Source organism: Limulus polyphemus, unplaced genomic scaffold (genome assembly GCF_000517525.1).
Source record: "Limulus polyphemus unplaced genomic scaffold, Limulus_polyphemus-2.1.2 Scaffold4969, whole genome shotgun sequence".
Lineage (NCBI taxonomy): Eukaryota > Metazoa > Arthropoda > Merostomata > Xiphosura > Limulidae > Limulus > Limulus polyphemus.
In genome coordinates this window covers 22,973-35,779 of record NW_013670579.1, presented here as the reverse complement: position 1 = coordinate 35,779, position 12,807 = coordinate 22,973, and the positions used below count along the sequence as shown (strand labels likewise).

Genomic DNA, 12,807 nt, shown 5'->3' with positions numbered 1-12,807 from the left:
CCTCGTGTAGCTTTGCACGAAATTCATAACAAACAAACAATTTTTCTATTAATTGTATATTATTTCTGGTATTACTTAAAATGTGTTTTACCTTGTTTATAGGTTTCACTATGGTTTTGTTGTTTTTTTATACACTTTAAATATACTAGTATTTAAACCTGGAATATATGACAAAATTAAATATTTCTTTTTAATTTTATCATAACTAAGTTTTAAAGTAAGATCTAGATCAATTATTACCACATTAATGAATTTTTAACTGCTCTATCTACAATATTCAGGTTAAATCCTCTTTCAACTGCTATATATGCCATTAGTAACAACTCATTTTTTAAGTCCAAAATTTTTTATCTTCAAAATTCTTTTAACATAAGTGTAAAACACAGTCATTTTTTGTGTATCAGTATGACATGGTTCATGGTGTAGTGGCATAAAAACAGAAAAAAGTTTCTGATAAAAAGATGTTTCTAAATTACCTTATTCATTCCCTTTTACCAATAAGTCTCTCGAGAAGGCAAACTATTATTCTAATCAATTTCATAGGTAAATTATATATTATATATTCAAATAGCATGACAACTCTGCTAATACCTTATTACCATATCTCCACACCAAGAATGTGTCACCAATGTACCTTATCCAGATATCAGGTTTACGTTTTCCACCACTTATGGCTTTTGTTTCAAATACATCCATATATAAGTCAACATAACAATGATGAAAAGGGGATTTGTTTAATTAATTGTTGAATTAATCATATCTATAGTTTTAAGTGCTGAAGTTTTATTTTGTAACAGTATATTTTCAAACGCTTAATTTTTTTGTTGTCTTTCAAAATTTTATATTCTAATATTAAACAGTTGTATGTACTAACCCTGATGAAACGACAAAGACAAAACGTTGGTTAAATTAAAAAGTTCTTTTATTAATATCTGGTGTTATTATAAAGATCGTTTTTTTTTCTAAACTTTTTATCAAAACACGTAATTGCATATTCTACTGGAAGGCTACTGATTGGCCTGAATTAGGAATGTTTTTAATTGTGTATCTATTTAGTACTGTGTGTTATTTATTATTTTAAAATTATACACAAGTGGCTAGAAAACAATACTTATTCGTTTTGCTCTTCCAGTCAACACTCATGATTTGTAAATTCGGCAAAAATAGTCTTCTGCAGCAGAAGTAGTGAATCAAAGAATAGTTTAGTTCTCTGTCATCTTTTCTTCAATGAAATTCATGTTTTGGTGATGAAAATAAATTCCTAAGCTTTCTAATAAATAAGTGTGTGAGCAAACTGTATCTTCAGACCTTTTTCCAGGATGTTAGTTTTTTTCACCCAATTTTATATCTACAAATGTATATATACACACTTTTCCATTTTCAAAAGACAGTCATAGTTTTTGGGAGTCATCCAGTTATTTAAATAACACAAGTTATTATGGTTTATTTCGAGTTTTGGACAGTTTAAAACCTAATAGGCAATTTTCTTGCATATTTTTCCTACTTTCGTTTAAATCTTTATTTAAAATCTTGCTCTGTAGTTATGTTTCAACTCAATGCTGTAATTGATTATTAAGCTAGTTTTGTCAAAAGTACATCAGACTCTACTACATATTTCTTGACCACTTTTACTAAGAAGTTGACAACTTCAGTGCAACTGTAGAAAGATAACAGAACTTCAGTAAAGTGGATGTAATTGTTTGCTTCTTTTTTTGAAGTACAAAAGTAATCAAGAGTCTTTGCAGAAGGTAATGTGTATTTGTGATAGTGTTCACGGACAGGTGATTACTGATACTAATATTTTGGCAAAGTCAAGCAGTAGCTGTTGACAGTGTTGTGTGATCTTGATTAAGATTTTAGATTCTGTCCAGATCACACAGTAGGAGATGATCATTTATTATATAAAAACTGATATGTATAAGTGTCAGTTGTTTTTAATGTAATTAATTTAGATAATTAGTTCTCTTTACAGAAAGTGTTTTGTTATTTTTATTAAAAAAAAATACCTAAAATAGTTCACATTCTCCAAAGTATTGCCTTGAAAATACCCACAAAAGAATACATTTAGAACTTCTTTCACTAATTAATATGATGTACACAAAATCTTTTATTACTTATGTTTGGAATAGAAAGGTATTCCAAGTACAAGATGCAATGAAATTGTTTCTGTATCATTATAGTGCCAGTATCCATCTAACATTGTACTGTTTTAAATGACGATAGAGTTACACTTTGTTTTAAAATACAAAACAAACAGTTTTGGTTTTAGTATTGGTTCTTCAATTATATTTCATTTACATAAAATTGATATTTAATTGTAAATGATTAAGAGAGATTCATATCAAAGTATCTGAAAAAGAAAAAAAAAGTTTTAGTTTTTAATACTTTTTAAATACCTTACTTTGTTTAAGTAACCTTCAGTACTTTTTTCAGCTGATGAAAAGAATCGAACTTTGGACATTCTTATGGTATTAAGAGTATTGAGGTTGGTGAAAATCATTGGTGGCATAGAAAGGTAAGTCTGAATTGTGTTTTGTAAAACCTGACTGTCATGTTTTGGGATCTAAATGGTTTAAGAACTTTTTTGGCCAATATCATATTTATTTATGCTGTCACTTGAACATAAAAATGACACATTTATTCTTATAATGCTGTAAACAGTTTTTATGAAAGGATTTTCCTTTTATTCCAGCAATCATTTTGTGTATTTAAATTATGCTGGAAGGATGGAATGGCCAGAGATTTTATTTCTTGAATTATTTATTAATGTTTTCATTCAAAAGATATTTATTGTATTTGTTTATATATATTTCTTTTTCCTATGTATTGCTTGTTATTTATGTTACTTTCGTTAACATTTTCTTCATTGCTTTTGGTTTATTTTTCTTGTGTTTGCATGTGAAATGTGAATTGTTTTCAGGTTTCAAGTTATCGTGGTGACTATAATGAACTTGGGACCTTCCATTTTAACGTATGGAGGTGTTCTTTTTGTAAGTTTTTAATCACAGATTTTCTATGTTAATAACTATCAATTCTCATATTAGTAACTACATCTACCTGAGTGTGTTTAATTAGATATATTTTATTACAGTTTATTTTATTTTTTACATGAACGTTTTATATTTTCTGAGTAATTCTAAATACGTGACCTTGTACTGCATTTAATCCAACATTTTGAAATATTTGTATGAAATATTTTACTTTCTCTAAGTTGAGGGCACTTATGATCAAGAAATGAGGAACATGAATTCTTCATACACTCTATAATTTGTTTTAATATTTTGACTAAGATTTGATCATTTTTCTTGTCAGTTTTATAATCTTGTAATTTGCCATCTTGGCCTTACATAATGTAAATTTTCAAATAGACATATTTATGTCTTATTTTATTAATTTTGTTTTCCATTTTACTTTATATTTTAGATAATCTGGGGAACAGTAATTAGTTTTGTTAGAGTTGTGTAATTTAAAGATAACTCTTTAGCTTAACTTAATTTTTTTTTATAGAATATAGCTGACAAACAAGCTTACGTAATTAAGGTTATTTTGTTTAATGTTAGTGTTAATTTCAAAATTAATATGTAGAATGCATTTAAGTTAAATGAACTAGTATACTTTTTCAGCCATTGGGTGTTATAATCTCAATCTCATTATACATTGGTAAAAAATAGCACAAGATTTGGCAGTGTATGCCAAATGTTCTATGTTCTATGTTGTCTATCACTTCAAAATTAGAGACAGCAGAGTCTTTGTGTAGCTTTGCACAAAATTCAACAAACAAACAACAACATTTGCTGGTTAAAAATTTGAATGAATTTACATAACAGAAGATATGTTGTTTTAATGTTAGTTTTTATTAGATAATATGCCCTTAAGCTTGTGTAATTGTTTCTCTTCTGTTCCCAACATCATTAGGTTGTTTATTATGTGTTTGCCATCATTGGTATGGAACTTTTCAAGGATAAGATTCAGTATTTTGGATATGATTCCACCTTAGATCCATCTCTACTCTATTGTGGAAATCCAAAACTTAACAACTCAAATTTTTATACCAGTCATTATTGCAGTAACAACTTTAACAACATAATGAACTCCATGGTGGTCCTGTTTGAACTAATGGTTGTTAATCAGTGGCATGATATCCTTTTTTGTTAAATATATCATTAACTTGGAAGAATCCTTTAAACATTTAATTCACTTCATTTCAAGCATCAAAAGTGAAAAAAATTTAATTGATAAAATAACAAAAGTAGAACATATACATTTATTATAAAATTTCTTGATGTATTTTTAATTTTTTTTTCTAACCATGATTAATATATATATTACATATACATACATACATACATACATACACATACAGTTTCTGGTTCTAATGTTTTTTGGTTCTGATATTTTAAATTTTAAGATACACAAGGATATAAAATAATTTTTTGTAGTTTTCTTGACTCTAAAAACTTCTGACTAGTGGGTTTGTGTTAGTGACAGGCAAGTTTGCACGACTTTACTTTTTCATATTTCATCTAACATGTGTCATTATAGTCCTGAAGTAAGTAGAATTTTTGTTTTATTTTGTTAAATAAAGACATTTGTTTAATCCATTTGATGGAATCCAAGCTGTAATGTTTATTTGTCATGATTATTTTAGGGTACCTTAAAGTCTGTTAGCAGTTTTTAAATAATTGCACGTTATTAAATGAAAGAAATAATTTTTAATGTAAAGTTTGTCTCTAATCAGACAACTGATTTTTAAATTGTGTAATGAATATCATCCATTTAAAAGTAAAGATTTTCTCAGATACAGTTCTCTTAAAAGTTCAATAAATATTAAGTTGGGGATTTTTTTAAGCGAGAACCATAATTCATTTTAAATTTTACCCAATAAAATCACCCTTTCATAAAATGTTAATTGGCTATTAATTTTATAAGTTTGCTCTGTACTTAACTTATGTTGATTCTTCCACCTACATGGATATAAAATGTAAATTTAAATGTAATCTCAAATCCAAATTTTTAAATTGTGATAATGTATTTATGTTTTTTTATTACTTTTCCAAGTAGTATGATCAACCTCTGATAGGTTAAACTTATAATGATTGCATTATCATTATACCATTAAATGTACTCTGCCTTAAAAAGTAATGCTTTGAATTGGGGCTTGGGCCTTCCCTAGCCACTGTTTTGAGCTGTAGCACATGAACTGTTTATCTGATGCAATGGAGCCAATGTTAAGGCAGCATTAAGTATCACTTTTGATTGTACTGGCTTCACATATTTTGCTACTGACTACAAAACTCAAACTATTTATTTGATTTTTTATCCATTTAAATTCGAACTCCTGGGTGTCCACCTGTGTTCCATTATCAAATTTTATTCAAGTTGATTCAACCAATTCTTCACTAAAACATGGCACTGTACAGATGGGCAGCTTGCTTTATATATATAGACACACAAACACAAATAATTCTTTCTTAATAATATAAAGTACCAAAGAGTTCCTAAACTAAAGAAGTTTACATATTTTGTTTTAGTAAAGTTTGTCTTTTCCACTTCTTGATATGCAAAATCTAAATTTATATATTTTTGGTGATTAAATTATTTATGAACTATTTTGATTTGTCTTAGAATCTGATATTAGATAACACACATGCAGTTCAACTAAAGAATACTGGAAATTTAAAAAATGTAACCTGTATATGTTTCTCTTAACACCCTCAATGATTGTTTAATTAGCTTTACAACTTATCAGAAATGTTTTGTTTTTCCTTGTTTGCTAGCATTTTTACAGCATTTGTACTAGAGGCTTTTATTCTTGAATACTCCTTCTCCAAAAGCAGGCTAGAAAGTGCCTTAGAAAAAAAGATCAAAGAAATGGGTCTCCAGCTAGGAAGGTAAAATGGCTTCATTGTGTTTGTTTTGCCAGCGTAAATTAAAAGTTGAATCCCTTTGATTCTTTAGTATTTCTGAGCTGACTATTATATATTTGTAAAAGTAGTTGGCTGTCAGTAATTGAAAACTACCGAATGTTTGCCAATTTTCCTTTTGTAAATGGTTTTATTTGTAAAATTTTAAATGTACATATGAGTTACACTTTGCATCTTGTTACTGAAAAGAAAAAATCATGCTCTACACTTTGGGTGTGTTATAAAAATGATGTTCAAATCTCACTATAGCATGAGAAGAGTTGGTAGTGGGTGGTGTTGACTAGCTGCCTTTCATCTAATTTCTCACTTCCAAATTAGCCCTAGTGTAGTTTTGCATGAAATTCAACAAAACACAATTTTCAACTGTAACTATTATTTTAATAAAAATAGGTGAATTAAGAATAGAAATATTATTATAGGAATGTAAGAATTTTACATTAAAGGTAAATTAAGTGGAATTAGAATACCATCTTTCAGTTTAAATAAAAACAAAAGTTTCATTAAAAGTATGTTGTACTCCTTAAGTTAATAAACCTTTGTTTTTGTTATTTTTAGAAGACAGTCTAGAGTTTCAATCAAAACTGACAAACAGGATTTGGTTGAAGAACATGAAACAGAATTGGAAGTGGACAGCGACCACAATCCTCACTTTTTGGAAGTGGATGCTAGTGACTCTGCACCAAAAGGAGCTTCTGCTAAACTGGACTTTTTGGAGCACAATAATGTCAGGTTTCATTTGTCCAAAAGTAAGATAAGTTTCTGACTTAAAATCGCTTAAGATAATTTATTTTACACCATTATCCTGAGTTATCTTAAGACAATCAACTTTATAATGTTATCTTCAGTTAGCTGTTGTAAGTAAATCTGCTGTACAATGTTATCTTGTTAGATGTCTTAAGGCATTTTACTTTACAATGGTATCTTTAGTTAGATGTCTTAAGACAGTCTGCTTGACAATATTGAGGATACAGGTTCAGTCATTTTGACCGATTTTATAACCACCATGTCATGAAATTATACATACTATAACTCTGAATGTACTATGTGAAAGGCAATTAACCACAGCAACAGAACTTAGTGTAAACAAGTTATCAGTTCTGAGACAATATCTCGCCTCCACACACAGATTTACTTATCTTTCTCACATGTCTGCCAAAGAGATTGGCAGACCACTAGCCTTGAGACAACTCTCGTCTAATTTCACGTGAATTGCACTAATGCATGATTACATAACCATGCGACAAAGAGTGACATCCTTCCATGTGCAATAACTCCCCCCCTGTGCATTTGCACTAGTGTTAACTACATCCTTCTCCTTGGCATTGTATTGATCAGACGTGTTTGGTTTTCTTGTCTGAGTTCAATTTGTTGAGATTTACGTTTTGTTTACTTTGGCTTTTGTTTCAAAAGTTTCAACTTTTATCTTGCATTCTCAAAAATGGTGACTTATGATTGGTCCTCATTGAATGGCTTGGTTCACACTTAGGCCTTATTTCTACTATGGTTCAGGGTCATTACAACCATTGTTCAACGTGCTGTGAAATACCACATGCTTCAGAAGAACATCCGTAGATGTTCTTCCCTTCTCTGTTTTCCAGTTCCACTTCTTCTGCTCTGTCCCACCATCCTTTGTTCCCCTGTTGTTGGGACTTGTTGTGCTCTTTAACATATTCCTTTCTTTTTCTTGTGTAATTATTGTTCATCTGGCTCCATTTTTATACCCTATTGTCTTCATTGGAGTTTTTTTTCCTTGTAATCTGGATTATTGTTATGTGGCTTCTGTCCCTGTTCTCTTCCCAGATTTTTCTTCTTTCTTGACCTTGCCCTTTACTCCTATTCCTCATCTGTTTCCACATTCCAGGCCTTCCTATTTTTCTCATTTTCCCTCGTACAGACATATAGTTCATCACTCTTATTGTCAGTGACTATCATATACATATGATCATATGGGTATTTTCTTCTGCTGTTGATCTCAATTCCCACTGACAGTTTTTTATTTTTTCTATTTTGGTCTCTTTCCTCACTTCTCTTCTCTCAGTTTCCTTTTTGCTTCTCTTTGCCCCCATCTATGATCTTTTTTACATGGTCTGTGGTCAGCCATGGTCGATGTGCCCAGCACCTTCCTCCACGCCTTTCTCAGCCTGTCCTTCCTTTGTATGTTTTGTCCGTATTTTTTAGATCATCCCAGTTCTTGCTCTTCCCTTCACCTTGGCATTGGTTCCTCTTGTATTCTTTGATATTATGAAGCAATTTGTTTTCTATACTCACAGCATAGAGCTGGCATTTCTTTATTGGACAATTTACTTCTGTTAGCCCATTCTTGGTTTTTATCACTTTTCCTACCTCCTTTTTTTTTTACAGTGACTCCTTTGTTGGAGGGAATCTTATCCTTGGATCTCATTGCTTTCTCATGCCCTCTCAATTTATGGTATTTTTGGGCATTTTCTTCCTTTTTTTCTCAACCAAGTTTGGCCATTTCTTCTTCGCCAAACTATGGTGTGTCTGGCCACTTGACTTTGCACTTCTCTTTCTCTACCTGCATGACAGGTTCTTTTGCATTTGGGGCCTCTAGCTTCCATGGAACCTCATTTTCCTTTGGAGCATGCACTCGTGTCTCCTACAGTTTACCTTGTGGACCAATGGATTTCTTTTTGGAGTCCATTATTCTCTTTTGTGAGTCTCTCCTCAAGAATTGTTGTAGTGACTGGACCATGTCAGTGTTTGATTTAACTTCCTCAATCTGGACATCCTTTTTCAGTCCTTCCCTCTGTGATTGTGGGAAGAAATTCTGATGTTTGATTGCTGAACAGGTACCAATTCTATGTCACCATCCTTCTGGCTATTCATTGGGAATGTTCCAATTCCAATCCTTATTGGTGGGTCACTCGGTCATATTCCACTCAGTCTATTCCTGTCATTTCTTGCTCCATCCATCCATCCATGAGATTTTCATTCTAGGGCCTTATGCTTTTGGGCATTATACATACACTTGTGGGCCCATCCTCATCAGGTTAGTCTTCTTACATGTCATTTACCAGGTGATTACATTTTAGCAGTGGTCCTCCTCTCTCTCGACCAATCCACATTCTATCAACAGTGTGGTCTTTACACCTCTGGTCTTTCATGGGGCTTACTGTTGGTTGGACATGACCCTCTTGGATGCCCTTTCCACCCTTCTCTACACCAGGCTTCCTCTCTTATGGTCTCATTGACTAGTTCTGCCTTGGCCCACTTGCCATTCGCCCCTCCCTTACTCTCCTCAATTTCTCCTCTCTCTTGATTCATTCTCATGCATTGTTTCTTCATTATGGGATATCTTCCATCCATCTTCACACAGGAACTGTGCTCATTCTGTTGCCTATTGGACTGGACTCTCCGCTTATGTGCCGTTATTCTTGTCACTTTTTCTCGCTTTTCCACAGTCTGTCTATAAATGTTGGTGGTGGGTCTTGCTATTGTTACTTCTGCCACCCCTTTCCTCCTGACATTCATTCTGTGAACCACCTTTTCTGCCTTTTTGTTTCTCTAATCATTCCTTGATAGGTTGTTGGCCTCCTCCTTTGCTGGTTGTAGAGTGGCCCTTCTTTCCCAGTACCAGTAGGGGTTTCTTTCCCTGCCCTCTCCACTCTGTTCCATTCTTTCATTCTCCTCCATCATCTTTGAACCTACTTCCTTGCCAAACTGTGTCCTTACTGGAGTTTTGCACAATCTTGAGCATGTCTCGTTTGTGCCTTTGCCTTCCTACATTTTGTACTGCTCTCTTCTCTGGTTTTGTTTTCTCTCCCTCACAATTACTGCCATTCAAATATCTATCCTGTAGATTCTTGTCACACTATCTTCCTTTGAACTTATATATTCCCCTCCCTGGACCATCTTTCCCTTCCTTAGATTTTGTCCACTCAGATGGTAAACAGTACTTCTTTTCTGTCTTCCTTCTTTTTGTTTCTCACATATTGGACCATTCATACCCAGATCGGTTCCTGTATCCTGTTGGACTGTTTGGTGTGCTTTTTTATCGACCTTTCCCTTTCACGATCCCTGTCTTCATTTGTCCATGCCCTGGAATCTCTCTCTTTTTTTTCCAAGGAACTGTTTCCTTCTACCTTTATTGGATGGGTCCATCAGCTACTTCAGTTGGCATGTTTGTTTCAGGATGTGGATGCTTGCAAACTCTTTCTCGTTTCTTTGCGGTTGATTCATCACTGTTTTCGTACTCTTCCATCATTTCTTTGCTGGCCCTTGGTTAGGCTTCTCCAGATGGGTATGTGAGCACTCTCCATATATTTATCTCCTTCTCTACTCCTTCTGGTGGTTTTTGACTTCCACAAATTGCCATTCTCCAATCATCCCACCATCTTTGTGAATAATGTGTGCTATTTCTCTTTCAGAGTCCCTTTTTCATTTACTAGGAACTCACCATATTTATTTATTCAACTGTCTGTGTCATGATATAAAAGACTGTTTGGTTTGAATGTTAGTGATTAATTTATATTTATGAGTGAATACTTTATTATTTTTAAGTTTTTTATAATAATAGTTAAAACCAGATGATTGTAGAAGGTTTTGTTAAAAACTAATTGGTATCGAGAATAGAGAAAGTGGCCACACGACTATGTAATAAAGATATAAATAGTGTGAGATGAGAGGGAAGTGGCAGACAGACAGTATTAGACAGATAAAAGTAGAGAGAATATAGTTGGTGTGAAGGTAAGTACTGTAGATGTGATAAGCCTAACGATTGACATAGGCCTAACGTTTAATATGTTAGTGAAACTAACAGTATAAAAAAAAGATAAGAAGGATAATTTTATTTCGTCAAAGAGTGGTTCTAAAGTAATTGAATCAGCCTGGGAACACTTTGACAAAAGGAACAGAGGGTCTTCAGAAGAAAGAAGACCAAACGAATTACAGTAACTTGCACCACAACTGTAAGTGAATCACACACAGAATACTAGTACGATAGTAATATAAAGAAGATATTTGGACTTGTCAACTGAAATTCTAAAGTAATTGAATAAGCCTAAGTGGACTTTTGACAAGAAGAAGAGAACTATATAAATAGTGTTTATGATATGCCTGTAATCTCTATAGTGTTAAGACTTTGTTGTACATACGTTTAACTTGTTCTGAATATATATTACTTGAAAACAAGTAAAGTGTGTGTGTGCTGTTTATTCATTGTTGAATTTATCACAAACAAGTCACAGACTCCTACTATAGAAGAATCCTAAGCCCAACAAGAACATAGTTTATATTTATACTACTAAGAAATATAAGTAAAAGCCATTTATTTCAACAATTGGCAAAAAGAACTTGCATATATATATATTTTTTTTTTTTTTTAAATCTGACAGTCTATTCCAGACTATACCTATTCCAAAGTCTACTGTGGAAAAAGCAAGCACCAGGGAAGTGTTCTGCCAACTTCTCTGTCTCACACTTGCTGACTTTTTAACATAGGGTTTTGCAGTTACCAATTGTACTGTCCCCAGTAAAATACCTTTCTGGACTTAATGGAATCTGAACTCTTCCTTCAGGTTTCTCCTACGTGTGGAGCACAGGAGACCCTTGCCACTTTGTACCAGTTCCTAACTGCTGGGGTGGTTGGTCATGGAAACCCTCACTGGTTGGACATAAATGCTGAGGCTAGACAAAGAAGTACCAATACAGTACTTCTCTTCTGTCTTCCTTTTGTTTCTCACATATTGAACCATTCATACCCAGATCGGTTCCTGTATCCTGTTGGAGAAGGGGGTGACACTGTTAGTGTAGTGCAGATCACCCCTGATGTAAAACATACTTCACTCATGCCACTTGTTCCCTTCTCCTGTAGCCTGAATCTGTTCAGTAGAGTTGAGGTGTGCATGTATTACATATAGAACAATAATGCTACATAACTATAGTGCCTTCCTCTAGAGTCTGATAGTGGAATTAAGGTGAACACGATCTATACAGAACCAAATGGCTTGACTAATGTGCCCTTTTTCCACAGCTCAAGTCTGTCCCATAGATTCTGATAGTAAAGTTGAGGCATGCGCAAGCATCCATATTACATAAAGAAAAAAGGTGCCTTCCTCCCAGAGCTGGAGGTTGTCCCATAGAGTCTGAAAGTAGAGTTGAGGGGAAAACATGGATACTTATTACATGTGCCCTCCTCCCACAGATGGAGTCTGTTCCATAGAGTGTGATGGAAGAGTTGAGGTGTGCACACAAGGTATGGTCTGAATGCACCCTAACCACACTACACGTGTTGGCTGTCTGACAACTTGTGTGCAAGTACTCAGAAGGTCATATTCATGTTCTGCCTGTTCCTATGATCAGATTTGGCTTCTTTGCCTCTCCCATTTTCCTATACGGATGAAGGGTATACCCTGAATGAGATAAGGTGCTGTCTCCCACACGTGTGCTCTTATAGAGCCCCTGCCATCAGGTATCACACCCCATAGGTTTCCTTCAGGCGCTTTCTGAAGAAAGCTCATCTAGGTAAAATTTGCACTGAACCCTCTGCCAATGCAACATGAGATTCTAGCTAATTCTGTGTGAGAGGTGAGGTATCACCTCAAAACTTAGCATTTTCCTTATCTGAAAATGTATTTCCAGTAGATACCTCCTTACACATTCCCACCCATCTGCCCCACCTCTGATGCACACTTTCTTTTTTGCCTTGTCAAACAATGAAGCTTACATAGGTGCAAATACATAGGGGGTGTTTTTGTGCATGGAGGTGTGTCACCCTCCTATTGGTTGAGGACTTTGTTGCATGATTATGTCACCATGCAGTAGTGAAATTCATGTGAAATTAGTTGGGAGTTGCCTCAAGGCTACTGGCATGCAAATCTCTTTGGCAGACATGTGGCACCAAAAATCCTGTATTTTGATGCAT

At 33.6% G+C, this 12,807-nt stretch overlaps 1 protein-coding gene across 2 annotated transcripts in view; it reads left to right on the top strand.

The window, feature by feature from the left end:
• Positions 1–12,807, top strand: part of LOC106471931 (two pore calcium channel protein 1-like) — a 40,343-nt gene that overhangs the window by 22,020 nt on the left and 5,516 nt on the right. For both annotated transcript variants that reach the window (XM_022400554.1, XM_013932554.2), the window contains 6 exons: positions 2,434–2,515; positions 2,921–2,990; positions 3,916–4,138; positions 4,459–4,549; positions 5,778–5,891; positions 6,480–6,670. In XM_022400554.1, coding sequence (XP_022256262.1) covers positions 2,434–2,515; positions 2,921–2,990; positions 3,916–4,138; positions 4,459–4,549; positions 5,778–5,891; positions 6,480–6,670 — 771 coding nt within the window. The remainder of the gene's footprint in view (positions 1–2,433; positions 2,516–2,920; positions 2,991–3,915; positions 4,139–4,458; positions 4,550–5,777; positions 5,892–6,479; positions 6,671–12,807) is intronic.